Below are 17,707 nucleotides of genomic sequence, written 5' to 3' on the forward strand. Positions count from 1 at the left end.
CTCAAAAAACTACTCGTCAGAGAGCTTTGGTTTACATGTTCTTAGGGATGATCCCATGTGATATATTCAAATTACAATGAAATCTTCAATTGTGTATTTTTGCAGCTATTTTAGCCACTTTTTTCTGGCCACTGAAATGAGCTATCAAAGATTTCCACCTTCTTCATCATGTGTCAAATATAGTTATTCTGTACATAAACACAGCGGAGCTATATCGGCAATTAGGTCACTTGTCAAATATTTTCAATTTTCTAATGTTCCACTTTTTATTTTTTGCAGGTGTATACTCCAGTGATTGGTAACTGGTCTTGCTTGACATCCACACAAACATCATACAACACATACATTCTACAGCACAGACACCAATACGAAACACTACTCAAAGCATGAGTTTTTCCCTACATTGGGGATAAAAGTGAGATTTGGCATGCACATCAAGTTAGTCACTGGCCAGATAAGGCCAAAAACAAGAAGTCAAAAACAAAGCATAACAGGAGATAAAAACTAAGGAGGAGTCAGTAGCAAGGTATATAAGGAGTTGAAACAAGGAGTTGCAAAACACATGTCACTGATATAACTTGTCACTTGCCGAACACAAATTACTGACCGATAACACTAACAAAGTCAAAGAAACAACAACATACCAGTATAATACTTCCTGTGTAAAAACTCTCCAAAAATAAAATATACAACAGTGTGAGCTATTAAAAGAAGAATCTGATATTTTCCTTCACAAATATCTTTGATACGACTTTAAACATATCACAATCATAAGTCACTCGTTGCAGCAGTACAGAATATCAATTGGCTGTTTTCATTGTGTTCACTTTAAAGTTATCTTAAAATGGCACAACAACAGTATTTTTCTGTAACATAGATCATCCAAATTTTTTGTGTAATCAATATATGAAAGCACTACTTGTTTTGGGAGATGATATTGATACAAATCCAAGCCCTGACACTACACCAGTATTTAATGAGGCAGTGATGAAAAAAGTTATTAAACTTAAGGCAACTTGCATCGGGGTCACCTACATTTTCAGTCGGTGCTGCTGATACCAGCACATGCATGGCAAAGATAGCCTTAGCATATTTACAAACTTTTAACAAATGTTTTTGGCACAGAACTGGTATTGATTCAATTCTTTATGTAGGAAAGTCATTGTATGACAAATTGTATCAACAAAGGCATTGTAGAGATTCATGTGCGTATTTACAAGCAACAGATTTGAAAACAAGCTTTCCATTTGGACAGTGGCATTTTGCTTGTGATCCAACCTCATCCACATTTGGTTATTAGTCCCTGCGGACGAAGTCCAGCGGGGACTTATAGATTGGGTCTCGTCCGTCCGTCCGTCCTCAGCCGTTTCTCAGACATTGCTGAACCAATTTTGTTCAAATTTGGCACAAAGGCGTAGTACTATGACCTACAGATGCACATCTATTTATTTTGCGATACGATTCAATATGGCCGCAAGGTGGCCATATTTTTGCGATTTTTCATGTCTTTGAACCATAACTCAAACATCCTTGAACCGATTCTGTTCAAACTTGGCACAAAGGCATAACACTATGGCCTACATATGCATGTAGAATTATATTGCGATACAATCCAATATGGGCGTGAGGCGGCCATTTTGTTTGCGATTTTTCGTGTCTTTGAACCATAACTCAAACATCCTTGAACCCATTCTGTTCAAACTTGGCACAAAGACATAGCACTATGACCTACAGATGCACATTTATTTATTTTGCGATACTATCCAATATGGCCGCAAGGTGGCCATATTTTTACGATTTTTCATGTCTTTTAACCATAACTCAAACATCCTTGAACCGATTCTATTCAAACTTGGCACAAAGGCATAACACTATGGCCTACATATGCATGTAGAATTATATTGCGATACAATCCAATATGGGCGTGAGGCGGCCATTTTGTTTGCAATTTTTCGTGTCTTTGAACCATAACTCAAACATCCTTGAACCCATTCTGTTCAAACTTGGCGCAAAGGCATAGCACTATGACCTACAGATGCACATTAATTTATTTTGCGATACGATCCAATATGGCCGCAAGGTGGCCATATTTTTACGATTTTTCATGTCTTTGAACCATAACTCAAACATCCTTGAACCGATTCTGTTCAAACTTGGCACAAAGGCATAACACTATGGCCTACATATGCATGTCGAATCTACGATGATTTCTACAAACACAGGTGCCCCACGAGGATGTGGTTTTTTTTAGTCCGTTCCTGTTTATTTTGTATACAAATGATTGCCAAAATAGTTCTCCAAGTAGCCTATTTTTCAAATTTTCAGATGATGCAGCTGTACTTGCTCTCCTTAGTGACTTAAACTCGAAAATTGATTACATAAATTCGGTTAAATATTTTTCTAATGGTGTAGCTCGAATTTTCTAGAGCTAAATGTATCAAAGACGAAAGAGCTTACAATCGACTTTCGTCAGGTTCCTGACCAAAATGACCCAATTTGTATTGACGGAGAATCTGTTGAACAGGTGACCTTTTTCAAGTAATTCTTGACAGTAAACTTTCATTTAGTCATCATACAACAGCCCTTCAAAAGAATAGTCAGCAGAGGTTGCACGTGCTTAGAAGGCTGCGTTCCTTTGATGTGGATTCACATCTGTTACTCTCACTAATTCGGAGTGTTATTGAACCACTTCTGACTTATTGCAATATCTGCTGCTTTTCGTTGCTCTCTACCGTAAATCGCAATAAGTTGTTGAAAATCTCGCAAACAGCTGCTAAGATAATTTGTAGACCCACTCCCGTCCCTTTCAGTGCTTACAGATAATGCAATACTGCGCAAAGCACGAGCAATCACTGCTGACGTAAAGCATCCTTTGTATTCCTCATTTGAATTATTGCCTTCAGGAAGGAGATTTTGCTGCTTGAAATGTAACAAATTAAGGTACAATATGGAAGTGAGGCGGCCATTTTGTTGCGATTTTTTCATGTCTGTGAACCATAACTCAAACATCCTTGAACCGATTTTGTTCAAACATGGCACAAAGGTCAAGCACTATGGCATACATATGCATGTATCAATTAACCTTGCGATAGGAGCCAATATGGCTGCAGAACTGCCATTTTGTTGGAATTTTGCATGTCTTTGAAGCTTAATTCAAAGGTCATTACCAATTTTGTCCAAACTTGGCACAAAGATCATGCACTATCGCATACATATACATGTCAATGTACTTCGTGACATGTTCCAATATGGTTGCCAGATGTCATATTTCCTCAATATCGCTGCCAGATGGTCATTTTTGGATTTCTTCATGTCTTTGAGGCTTAATGATATGCAAATATTCCTTATCCAATGTTGTTGAGACTTGGTACAAAGATAAAGTACTATGGCATACATATGCATGTCTACTAACTTTGTGCTATGATCCATATGGTCAATAGACAGCCATTTGATTTCAATTTTGGTGTGATTTTTTATGTCTTTGAAACATAAACATAGGTCACTGTCCTTCGATGGACTGATTTTGTTTAAACGTGATATGGCTGCATTCTTGTGCACATTAATTTGTTTCATTATATGATCCGAAATGGCTGATTACAACAACATACCCGATCCCATACCATTTCTAAAATTCCACCAAACCATGTGTATAGTATGTGCCATCATGACACTAGAGGCAGTGAGGGCATCGTTATGTGTGATGTAATCAAAAGTTCCTTCAATGGTCATTACCAGCAGAGATGGGTCAATTTTATCGAACGTTCCTCAGATTACTTTGCATCAATGTCATTCCACAGCTACCTAGACCACAGCTACCTAGACACCAAAGATTATAACAAAATGGACAAGCGGGGACTGTGTCATCAACAATGACTTGTTCAAATTATTTCTCTTATTTTAATGTTCTTCAGTAGTCTTATACGGTACATTACATCAGCGGGTACCCATTTGCAATAAATGTTCTATGATAGGATTGAAATACCGATCTTGTTGTATTAAAATCGACCGTATACTTTTCTTGGCATGCACTTTCTGTTTACATAGACTTTGAGTACCTATCTGATCAACTTAGTTCATAAGTGAATTTTAATAAAAAATGCTTCAAGTTATGTGAATATTTTGGTATTTTTGTGTTTATTATTGAATTGACATTCAAAATAACCTAGAATTTTCTCCAATTCCATTAGGTTTCATTCCAAAAGCTTGGTCTAAAAATACACCTTGAACTAATTTGCATATTGACATGTATTACGTAATGATGGATGGTATTTCACTCATGATGGCATCAGCAGAAGGGATTCAAGTCTGACAAAGGGGAACTGCAACAAACCTTCATTTTATTGAAATATACTGATCTGTAGTTATTCTAGCATATTTTGAGCATGTGTTGATGTTTTGTTTCAAATGCAACTAAATTTTAACAAGGGCAAGAACAAAAATCAGATTGACCAAAACATTCACCAGTACACTCATCAAGTTAAATTCAAGTTTGGGAATTTTTTGCTTTGAACACTGAAGACAAGACTGTGCAAGGAAGTGCAGTCTCACGCCTAGAGTGCACCATGGTTGCAGTTGCTTTACGTAGGGTAGAGTAACATAAACCGTGAGTGCACGGACAGTATAACATTTTCTCAGTCTTCATTACCGTGAAAAATACCTTTGAGTTTGCACTAATTTAGTCTCACCTTAGGTTGTAGATCATGATTGTAGCAAGAAGGTAAATTAAATGTTCAAAAGCCCAGAAGATAATCCAAATAAATCTACAGTTACACATACCGTATTCCTCCGATTTCAAAATTCCCTTTTCAGAACAAAAGGTGACGGAAAAAATGTGGGGTGTTGTATAAACGGATGTCACCGCGAAATCGAACGTCGTAGTTAATTTATGCTAATTGATGCAATGTTATGCAAATTTTATGCTAATGTTTTTAGCTCACATTTGGTCATACCAATGTGAGTTTATCGTATAAGCTGAAGTCGATGGCGTCTGTATGTATGTATGTATGTACATACGTACAGTATGTCCGTCAACATCAAAAACATGCAAACCACTGCACATTTCAGCTTGGTATTTGGTGTGTGGATGCATCCTGGGCTATAGATGGGATTTTGTTCAAATGAAGTCTGCATTGCCAAAATTATGCAAATGAGCTTACAAAATGTGAAAATGGTCAAGAATTACGCTGTTTTGATTGCTTTGAAAATTTATGTGCAAGTACCTTAGGTAAACCTTATACAGTTTTATGAATATTGTGAAGATAACCTTAATTGTGTATTTTAACTGAATCTTTTGGTGATTTTTCTCATTTTCAGTAAAAATTATTCTTCTCTGAAACCGCCAGCCCAATTGCTCTAAAATGTGGGTTAGATCTTTGCGAGGGTGTTACGCTTCTAATTTGTTGAAATTATGACAAAATTGGGAAAATTACTATTTTGGAGCAATGTTGTCATTTTTGGTCAAAAAATCTTAAACAGTATTTTCTTTTTAAAACCCCTGGACAGACAGCTTTTGTATTTGGTACGCAGACGTAGATAGATGACAATAGTCAGATATGTGGAAATTGTCCTGAAATATACAAATTTGTATTTTTAAAGACAATATTGTCATTTTTGGTCAAGAAAACTTGATCTCAAAATTACTTGTTTTTTTTATATCTTTTATTAAAATGCCTTATGTTATATATACGAAAGAAATACAGAATATAAATTATTACGAGAAAATTGGAAAAAAAATTATATACTTTCAAATCTAATTATTAACTTTCTCGAATATTTCCATTACATTTGCTCTATAATATTTTTTTTCTCTAAGTTGTATCTTAAGGTAAATTCATTCTTTAATATAACTTCGATTGGTATGTTTGTCTGGAAAATCCAATATTTATGGATACCCCATTTACCCAGTAAAATCAGAAGTTGCAGGAAAAAGTTATAGTCTTTTAAATTGATGTTTTGAAAAGAATCAGCAAAAATTATATTAAGAGGCGTCACTCGTAGGGTTTCTCCTGTAATATTACAGATAATGTTGTTGACCTTTGTCCAGCACCTTTCAGCGATTTTACAATCTAGAAATCTATGCTCCAAGGAATCTACTTGAAGACAAACTGGACAGTACATGGAATCTTCCAGCTTCCAAAAGTACAAATATTTGTTACACGGAAGTAAATTCCATTGGAATGCCCTTAACTTTATCTCATTAGTAATGGTATACACATGTTTCCAAATAATGTGACATTCAGCATCTGTATAACTTGGCATTACTTGAAGATTGTGAATCCATTTTTACCTTCTCGTGTCTATTTATAGACAGAGAAGGTATTAGAGTTGAAAACCAGTATGCTGGTGTCAACTACTTCCGTCTGTCAATACTTCCGTCTGTCAAGATCCGTTGACGTTATGCCATTGTGATGGGTCATATCATAAACTGGTGGGGGTGTTCATGGTCAACTTCAGGTTGAGGTGTAGGAGAACGATTTTGAGCTGTGACAAAAAGCAAAAGGGACTTAGCGGCATAGCCACAGTGTTACATGTAGCCTTTCTCCAAGGTTCTTAGTTGACTACGATCTATACAGACTACTGAGCTGACGTTAGGGGTACTCACTTTGTGTTTGCTCACCCTGTGTGCGCTAGTGTTCGGTACTGAGTTGCGTGGATATCCCCTCATGGCCTCACGTGATATGGGCATGTTGCATAATCTGCAGATGATCATATGCCTCGGAGTCTGAAAAAAGTCATTGTGTAAGCCTGTCGGCATTTTCCTTGCATTTTTTCTCATTTAATTTTGCAAAATATCGGCGAGTACCTCAATATTTCAAGATAACTCTTTCTTCCCAATCGTTTCCTTGAGTTTCAGAGTCATATGAACGAAAATGAGTGAAAGTTTTAGACAGGAAAATCGGACGTCGGCCATGTTCAATGTTTACAGTACAATCAGAAGTTTATGTGGAGGAAATAACTAACAAACACTATTCATGATGCCCGCCCTCTAGAGGCAGACCTTCCTATATGAAGTACATTGTACAACATTTGATGCTTGTGGAAAGCTTGACCACACAAAGGAGCATTTTAAACTTTTAGAAAATGACAAATTGAATAAGAAGCTATTCTGAAAATGTCAAATACTAGAAAAAATGCGCAAATATTCAAAATAAACAGTTAACTGACTGGTCAGCTATAAAACAATGAAAATGTTTATGATCAAAAGTTTTTGAGATGCGCACATTTTAACAAATACAGAAATTATTAAATTATAAATATAAGACCAAACTATTTTTTCAGGGATGGGACAGGTTGGAAATGAGGGGTGAGAGACAAAGGCACTCCTATTGCTGCATGTGGATGCAGCCACACCATTTCATTTACAGCATACTTATTCACTGTGTTGTGTTCAAGTTCCATATTGTACTGACTGTCATACAAGGATAACATAGGCAAATCAAATCAAATTAGAAAAGGATCAATGCTGTTGTGTGGATTTTGCTGAACACAGCTGATTTTAATATTTCGCCCTACATATTTGGTATCCAGCAAAGGCATATTTTGATGTAAAGTCAAAATTAACACTACATTGCTGACAATATATGTTACCGTTTCTGCATGAACTTTTCTTTTTTAAATTATAGAAAGTACTTCGAACAGATTAACAATTATCGTGATGTCAACCCATGATTTTACATCACAAAGACTGTAATTCTGCCAATTTTTTTTATTTTTCAGTCATTTTATAAATTTTGCACTGCACAAGATGATTGAACAAATTGTAATGTTTGAATCTGTAAACTCAAGAATAAAATCCTTTGGTCACAGATTAAATTATTTTTTGAAAAGAAATTTACTCTTAAACACTTTAGCATATATTCTTTACACGGTCATGTATTTCAAGGAAAATATGCCTATTAAAAACAGTAATTTCTTCACTTTCAATTTCTTTTGAATACTATGACAATTATCAGCCATGAGGTTTTACAAACACAAGACCAGATAAGCGTTTTTCATCATTTCCACAGGACTCTTTGGAATATCCCTTAAAAAACAGTTAAAAGTGACTTAAAATGATCACTTGGTATACATTTAATTTACAGATGCCAGGTTGTGTATTTCACATGCACTCAGGTCAGTAGGGAAGTGCATCATTACTATTTTGGACTGTTAATTCTTATTTCTGAATTATTTAACCTTTTTTCCACACTGAACTATCTTTAGGCAGTTTATACTGTAGCTTAGAATTTTTTTGATTGATGTATTTAATCATCTTTTGGGTTCTTTGGGTCCATATCCCACCTCATGCCCCTACTCATCAACTATTTACCAACAACTCCATGCCAACACCAATTACCTGACCTAGCCACACATTAGAGAAGGAACAGTGTCATTGACGCTATTTTTGAAGTTTGTTACTGGTGTGGATTGAATGTTGCTGTAAAAGTTTTGTGTAAAGTGTCTTACAAGTCAATTTACTGAGTGATAGTTTTGAATCATTGATAACAACACCATAGTCATCTTCATCAACATTTTTGGCATAAAAACAACTAAATTTGTGAGACCAATCAAGTAATAAGTGTTGAACAGTGTTATGACTGGTATTTACACTATACCATGCTTTCAAAACATTCACATAAAAGTCTGGTAAAATTGACAGAACTTGACTTGGAATCTTATGCCACGCAACAAATTGTTGTAATAAGTTCGTCGACTGATCTAACTGAAAAAAGGACCATGGTAAAACAGACCATGTCGCATCTCTACTTTCAACTAGTCTTTTAACCCACATGGCATACATTGCTTTTATCTGAAATTGTACATTACCATGCTTTAGACCGCCATAGTTGTATTCTCTTTGGAGAACCCTATTTGAAATTCTCCTTTTACCCTTAACAAAATTGTCAATAAGAATCTGAATTTTACAGCACATATCGTCAGGGATACCAATGACAGATGACAAGTATGCAATTTTTAGCTCCCATTTGCCATACATATATGGCAATTGGGAGGTTATATGGTTGAAAAAAGTCTGTATCTGAGATGTATGTCTGTATGTATGTATGTATGTATGTATGGATGTCTGTCCGTCCAACGCAAAAACTCCGAAACTGCTGCACGTATGAAGCTGATTTTTGGTGTAGTGATGCCATATATGGTCTAGATGTGCCGTTGTAAAATGAACTTGTTAGTCTCATGGATATGCAAATGAGGTAGGAAAAAGGGCCAAAATGGTAAAAAATCAATAACTCAGGAACTGCTCTTCTGATCATTGTCATATTTGGTTTCTAGGTACCTTGGGCCCCACTCATTCAAACATTTAGATTTGGTGTCAATGTTGGCTGCTTTCTATTTTTAGTGAATTTTTTTCTCTATTTTTTTTTTGGCCATTTTAGTAAAAAATCTTTTTCTCTTAAACCAATGCTTGGATCGCTTTAAAATTTGGTGTGTAGGTGCCTTGTGATAACTCAAAATAGAATTCATCAAAATTGTGGCAAAATTCGCATATTTGTATTTTTGGGCAATTTTTGCCATTTTTGGTCAAAAAAATCTTCTTTGAAACTGTGTATGCCATTACTTTCTAATTGGGTGTGCAGGTTCCTAGGAGTGACCTGAAGATGACTCGGTAAACTAAAGGCTAAATTTGCAAATTTGTGGTACTTTTTGCCATGCTTTCAAATTTGGTACACAGGTGAAATGTAGTAGGTCATTCATTTAAAGTCAAGTACTGCCAGTGTGAATGAGCAGATTATGATTGTGCTGTTCCAGGCTGAGGTGTTATTTATAGGAATGATGCAATGTTAGACGGTAATTGATATTTAACTGAATTTGACTTACATTGTATGTAACTCTTGTACTGTATAAAACCTATCAATTCACCCAGAAAAAAATAATTAATATGATTTTAAACAATTGAATTGATTAGGAAATCAACAAAGCCAAAATAATTTTAGTGTAGAATTATTAGAAAGTTCAACATTTTTGACAGTTCATAGTGAAATGTTTACCATTTTGGATGATTAAAACATGTAAAGGCAACTTTCCTGAATCCCAACTTTGACATATTGTGTACCATCATGTATTGTTCTCTGTATGTTATCTAAAAGAAATTGCTCATAATAGTTTGTCATGATAGGTTTGCCTAATAAAGAGAGATAGAGAAAGTTCCGATTTCCAGTTGTGGTCAACTTGATAAGGATTAAATAAAATTACATTTTGAGGAAAAAAAATAGAGTGGTCAATTAAAAGAGTGGTCAAAGTGATAGGGTTTTTATGGTAAAGCTGGGCTGTAAGATTCCTCATGTTCTATTTATAGCAATTATGCAATCTGTATAAACAGTGCAATGAAAGAGTTACATGATTCCTTATAATGCTTTTGATGACCTTGAACTTCTTAAGTTGCAAACATTTGTCTCTTCAGTGTTCTCTCTCTGAGTACGTAGAGTCTCAACTTATTCAACAGAACTTACTTGCAATGTTAATTTGAAAGTTAAAATGTGCTTGGTTAATAGGATGAAAATAGTGATAAAGATAACAAGCTGAAGATTCTTTATAACCTGACAGATATGCTGGGGTTTTTTTTACATAATCTTGATAAGCAAGGCTTGTGTACTTTAATTAGAATGTAATTAACTCTTATTTATATTATTATAAGCAGTAGTACCAGGTATCAAGTTGAACAAGCTGATATTGATAGGTTGGGCAGCTGTTGGAGGTTAAAAGCTGTAAAAATAAATGTATGTATGTATGCATGTCTATCTGTCTGTCTGTCTGTCTGTCTGTATGTATGCATGCATGCATGCATGCATGTATGTATGTATGTATGTTAGTATGTGCGGATGTATGTCCATCCACATTAAAAACTCCTAAACCGCAGCACCTACCATCTTAGTATTTGGTGGACAGGTGCACCCAGGGGTGAAGATGTGAATTTGTTCAAATGAATATGCCAAAGTCAAAAATATGCAAATGGGGGGGGGAAGGAAAAATCCTGCAAATTGCTAAAACTCTGTAACCACTGACCAGATTTGGTTGAAACTTGGTATGCAGACTCTTTATAGTGACTTTAGGTACATTTCTTCAAATTGTGGTGAAACGTTGAAAGTTGTATTTTTGGGGGGATTTTCCCATTTTTGGTCAAAAAATCTTATTTTCTGAAAGCGCTCAACCCATTGCCTTGAAAACTTGTATGTATTATCCTAGGGTTTGCCTTTGTCAGATTCATTCAAATTATGGTGAAATTTTCGTATTTGTATTTTTGGGGCAATTTTCCCCATTTTTTGTCAAAAAATCATTTTCTCCCAAAGTATTTGTTGGTTTGCGTTAAAACATGGTAGTCTTGATCCTAGGGAAGTTTTCTATCAGATACGTAAAAGTCATTATGAGATGGAGCATTTCATATTGCTGGGGTATAAGATTAATTTGGACTTACAATGGAATTTTCTTAGTAATCAACCTGTAAGAATGCAATGTCATGTGTGTAATAGTACTTAGTATCTCTGTAAAATGGGAGCACAGTGTCATTGACACTATTTTTGACAATACTAAAGATTTAGTGACGAGAATTTTACCATATAAAGTAAGATGGCGTCTTTTCCATGACGCTAGTAAGTTTTCAATGGCAGTTGTTTTATCTGTTCAGTTCAGTCTCTTACTTGTTTGATAGCTTTGATAGCTTTGTAATTTGGTATAAAGTCCCGAGGGATGTTGTTAGATACATTTTCTGCTCAAAGTGTCGGGAAACCCCCAAATTTGTATATTTTAGGTAATTTTCTCAGTTTGTGACCTTAAATGACCTACACCAACCCAGCATATGTTGTGAGACAGTTTTGAAGGCTGTGAACATAATTTTGTCATATTTGGTATCAATTTGTAGGAAAATTTGATCCAGAAAACAAAGCTTAGATGAATTTTTTCATTGCGGACCAATTTTTGCAACTTTTCTATGTAAGACATGCAAGAACTGATGAGAAATTTGGATCCGGGATAATTCTAGATGTTGTAATCACCATCCACAGTGGAAGGCATTTCACCTTCTGTAACTAACTTAAGTGCTGTTTATATTAGAATGATAACACTCATGGCATTAATTAAAAAATTCCCAAGGTTGTAAATATATTTCCTGTCATCTGGCGTTATGTAATACCAAGGGATGGAACATTTGATATTGAGGAAGGGGTAGGGTCCAGAAGATTGATGAGGTAGCATTACTTTTTTACCAGATCCCTTGTACATTTTTTTACCCACTCCCACCTTTTCTTCTTATCAAACCTTCTCTGTCTATTTTTTGTTGATGACATTTGTATTTAGGATCTGCTTGTCCCATTGCTATAGAAGTTGATATGCATGTTCCTAAAGATGACCTCCAGTACCTAAGTTGGAGACCTTATTTGCTCTTGTCATTCTTGTTTTTCCTGGTTTAAATATTTCTCGAATGGACCAATTCAAACCGAATGTGAGCACACTGTCCTTGACGGTATTTTTTTATTCATGTGAGCGCTGCAGACAAGTCATACTTTGTGATATCTACTCATGGCCGTGCTGCGTCAATACTGACAGTAGAATCTGTACGGTATAAATTAATGGAGATCGACAAGTTTTGAAATTTAGCGTATTTGCCATACCCTCTTTTGCTAAACAATGCGATAGCAATAAATCTTCGTATTTTGTGTATGGATAATCACCACGATACTGTGTTTCTATTTACGATTTTCAATTAGTGTACTCCTTAAAATAAACGATCAATTACGTGTTGTGAGTTTTATTATTTTGCTCCTACGGTAGTTTCAAAAAAGTCTAACCGTATCTCGAAACGAAATGTGATCTTATGAAAAGGCAGGCGCTAGGCTCGAACTGATACAGTGTTGAAGCATTGGCCGGCTGGCCGAGACGAAAGATTGCTTCGCCAATATGCTTACAATTTGATGAATTGAATTTTTGGCAATAAAACTTTGAAGTTTTTTCATTTGTATCGATGAACGAAATGTCTCTTGATGTGGAATTGTCATCTGTGATCATCTGTTCGGGATGGTACAAACATGCACGTTTTTGTTCTAACTGTAAGTGTATAGGGCCGTTTATGAAGTTGGGTAATTTTCCCTCGCAAGACTTCAAAAGCATGCATAATCTTGAAAATCTGTTACACTATTGCCTACTCATTGCCGGGACTAGTTCAGGGAAAGGACACACAAAAGCAAGAAATGCGGTTCAAACAATAAATACATTAATAAGTTAAATAACATGAGAAAAAAATTGTACACTATTGATAAAACATTAAAGAAAGAAATTCAAAGAATGTTCAGTTCATGCGCGGAAGAAACTTCAGATGTCGCGTTTGTCGATACAATTGTCCTCTTCATCGAAGTCAAACCCATCGAAGTCTATATCGTCATCTTCCCCCTCGTCATCAAACACAAGTCCCAGGGCTTCATTTGATAAGTCATCATCGAGTACCGGAATCTCCTCAGAAATCATGTTGTCCATAGTTCCGTCAAGTGATTCGCGATACCGGTGGAAAGGAACGATTTTTTTCACCACGTGAAATGAGCGAATCGTACTTGATTGACACGTTCAAAAACCAGACTATCGTAATGTTCATGTTATGGTAGCCAAATGGCATCGAAATATTCGATTTGTACTTGATCAAGGTGTTCAAAAATCTACTTATTTTGACGTTAGCAAAATGACAATGACTAAAAGACGGCATTGTACTAGATCAAGACGCTCAAAAATCCAACTCTTTTAATGTTCATTTACGTAGCGAAATCTAAGTGGAATATTGTATCGCCAGGAACGATAAGAACCGTTCCCGATTGACATGTTCCAACACCAAACAATAGTGTGCTTGTGTTGAGGTCTGATACTTCACTTTGGCACTTGTTTGTGACGTTGATTAGCGACGTAGGTGTCACGGATATCCTTTTCTCATTACATGACAATGGCTCTATTGTTCCAGTCAGAATTTGCGTGTGCCCCCCTTTGGGGCGTTATAAACAAACTAACGGCCAATTACGAATCGATAAAATAATCCTTGGGGGTGTTATGAAGGGGCGGGGTTTTAGAATCTGAGGAATAAGGTAATTTCATATGCATTTCTTATTCCTAAAAAAGTCTAGACAGACTTTTCTAAATCACCACTCAAGCAAAGCATGTTGTGACTATACTGCAGGGCCAGCCTTGTTTATCTCATTACACATTCACGCAATTTGTTTATCCTGATAGCACGTGATTAAGTTTTGACAGGCATCATATACCAATGGCCAATTAATAATGAGACAAAAAGAGGCAAGGACACGGCCCCCACCCATGTGCATTTATATCAGGCATATCTTTGTTTAAACTGATGGCACGTGATTATGTCTTGACATCCATCAAAAGAAAGGGCCAATCAAAAACAAATACTGTAGAGGCAGCAAAATCTGTGATAACCAGATAACACTTCAAACATTTCATCGCCCAAGATCATCTAGCCATGAACAGACAATTGTATGTGTACGTGCATGGGGCTATTATAGCACACTGGCTGAAGCGCAAACTGTCCACTTTGAGAATTACTTACAACAGCGTTTTATTTATAAAAATATAACAAACTTTATTCCCCGGCCACTGGAAGTAGTGACAACCATATTTGCATATGAATTGAATAAGAAAAGGTTGACACTGAGCCCTTGAAGCCAAAACAGAGGGTGAAGAGCTGGTCAATATAATTTCACTGCCTGTTGCTGTTGGCTCGTATCGATGCCTGTCAGAAAATTAGCCTACTAATCACTGTAAAGAGACAACTACTTTTATAAAAACCTACAAATTAATAGTCCCAGTCTCTAAAATGTTGATTTTCGAACAAGTAGTAACGTTGATTGTGTGATTGTACACTCCGGGTGTACACTGCTCAGCCACGTCTGTCCGTCACCGACGAAACTAGCCCTTCATTATGATTTACTTGAACAAGTCAAGATCTCAATACCAAAGACCACTGCTAGTTATGGAAACCAACAAAATAATGGCCCAAGATTCCACAAATATTTATTTTCGAACCAGTGGCAACGCTGAGACAAATCTATCTTGTCCGCCATCCTTCACGTTCACCGTGTGCCACTGTGTTTCAATGCTTTGGGCTATCGTACGGGCGGTGCATTGTACTGTCAATGTCATATATGATCTCCACACACATGCTTCAGTGAAAAGGGCGTGATTGAGGAAAATACTTTCGCCGATCCGGTGCACCTGGTGAGAAATTTCCCTAGCGAGGCAAAAATACCAAACATGTTGAATATTTTGCACGACGGCACAAAAGGAAAAAGTCATGAAAAATCTCCTGTTAAGAGAATGGCTGAGCACATACAGCTTCGAATGAAATTTTACTCAGCGTACATAGCTACTTTCGTGTACTACTCTCGTGCTTACTCTCGTGTGTGGCAGTCTTATAAGGTGTAATTTGCTGTCAATTCCTTATAATTACTTGGAAGTTATTACTGTCGCCTATTTTTTTCTCAATTGTTTCGGAAACATCACTCATGCCAACGCTCTGCTCGCTGACATGTTCGAAATCTGCATCAGGTGGGAGCAAATGCCATTGCGCGCTGTGTATTGTGGTAGCCCAGCCTGTTGGCGAACTGCGTGCCTTTGATGACGTAACAACATGGCGACAGCATTATTGCAGAAGCAGTAAAGTTGCCAGCAAATACCGCATCTTAAAAAGCGAATATAATGCACAAGAAATGCACAAATGGCAAAGAAATTTGGCAAGTCGATAATAGATGGATTGTGCTACAGCTCAAATGGGTCAAAAAATGTTTTAATGTTCATGTCGTAGGCCCTTTAAACCATGGCAACTGCTTTGGCCTCGCCAATGCTGCTTACAGCTTTAATTTAGTTTGGGGCTGCAGAAATCCATTTGACTGATAGATTTGTGTTTGTCACTGCTGCAATGTCAATTGCCCAGTCATGGGTTATTTAAGATTTATTGATTGATTGCTTGATTGATTAACCCTTTTCCTGCCAGACAGTATCACTTCCCCATCAGCCAAGTCAGTAAAAAGCGGTATTGAGCCAAAGTATGACGTATTTTCACCCACTTGGCTTGGTCTGTTATAGCATCTTTAGTCCATAAAAATCAAGTTTACAGCACTTATGTTTTCAACGGCCTTCAAAAGTTCAATATTATGTTAAAATACACCATATGGAATATGTTGTGTTTCACTTATTTTAACCATCTTGACCTGATGGTGAAATATGGACTTTGCAGGAAAAGGGTTAATGTTGCTATGATAGGTTTATTCAAAGTTGGACTGTGCTTTATTGGAAAAGGTGAATGTGATTTGTTGTCAACTGCACTATGCATACTCAGCATGGCATGGCGTAGCATTTAGAAGATTATCAGTTTTTGGCATTAGTAACATCTTGTTTGAAAGACCATGTTGTTTGTCAATTTTTAGGTTTTTTTATGATTTTGGAAAAACCAATACACTGTAAATTATACTGCAATAGCTGAGTGGGGTTCTGATCTCCTCAGTGTCTGATGAAAATTACCTGAATTGCAAAGGCCAAGCCTTACCAGTAGTTTGTTGACGGAAATTGCCTGTTCAACTTCCTTTGTACAACTGAGTCTTTTTTCCCTTGCAGGTCGTATAGATAGGAAAATAGAATTTCCAATGCCTGATGAAAAAACCAAAAGGCGTATTTTCAACATCCATACAAACCGGATGACATTAGCAGAAGATGTGAATTTAGATGAATTCATCCTTGCCAAAGATGACTTATCTGGTGCTGATATCAAGGTAAAATGAATTTTGATGAATTCATAAAAGGGAAAGACGACTTATCTAGAGCTTATATCAACACTTAGCCAAAATCTTGAAAAACAAACAAATGCCAGTCATGACAGTTGTTATTAAAGCGATTATTTGGGGGGCAATTTTTGCCTTTTTGGGTCAAACAAATTTTTCTCCTAAAACTACTGGTCTGGTAGCTTTGATATTTATTGTACAGATTCCTAGGGTGTATGTTAATTACAGGGTTCACGCTAACGTTCGCCACAGTCGCAAATTGCAAATAAATGTCCGATGTGGCGAAAAAAATTTGGTATGCCTTCGCCACGCGTGGCGAAAGCTCGTGACCGGGTGCCATGTTGGGATCATTGACCCTGGACGGCTTCGAAAGTCACGTCAGTAAGTCCTGTAATCCCAGACCGACTGTTTTCCCGAAGGATCAAGAATTTTGACATGAGGGTGTTCATTGTGATCGATCCAAAATATGTACTGGATTATTTATGTAGCCTACTATTCTAACAACTAGTCGTTTTTACAAATCAGTCTACGTTATTTTCCGCAATCCAAATTTTCCAGCATAAACGCTGCAAGCATCGTACGAAACATTTGACCACGTACGTCGCGTCAGGATGTAATTTGAGTTCACGCGGGCCAGCATAGCAGCACAACGTATTCCATACAGCATGCACCATCGTTGATCACGCCGGTTCTGTCACTTTTAACGTATCAAAATAACCCTTAGATCGGTCAGATTATCGAAATATTCATTTATTTAAATATCTAGCCTTTGAACGAAATAATTTGTTGTTCTGTCGTACGTCGACCGATGATCAACGGCAGGGTTCCTGAGCATGCTGACAGACTGAAGTGATGGCGTTGGACTTTGCCCAGAGCTAAAATGAGCATGCGCAAAAAAGTTTCAAGATCCCCAGTTTGTATACTCCGGTCGTGTACAGTTTGGG

The 17,707-nt window shown here is 36.6% G+C and overlaps 1 protein-coding gene across 1 annotated transcript in view; it reads left to right on the forward strand.

The window, feature by feature from the left end:
- Positions 1-17,707, forward strand: part of LOC139144568 (26S proteasome regulatory subunit 4) — a 164,967-nt gene that overhangs the window by 125,529 nt on the left and 21,731 nt on the right. Inside the window, exon 10 of the mRNA XM_070715288.1 lies at positions 16,600-16,754. Coding sequence (XP_070571389.1) covers positions 16,600-16,754 — 155 coding nt within the window. The remainder of the gene's footprint in view (positions 1-16,599; positions 16,755-17,707) is intronic.

This window comes from Ptychodera flava, chromosome 11 (genome assembly GCF_041260155.1).
Source record: "Ptychodera flava strain L36383 chromosome 11, AS_Pfla_20210202, whole genome shotgun sequence".
Lineage (NCBI taxonomy): Eukaryota > Metazoa > Hemichordata > Enteropneusta > Ptychoderidae > Ptychodera > Ptychodera flava.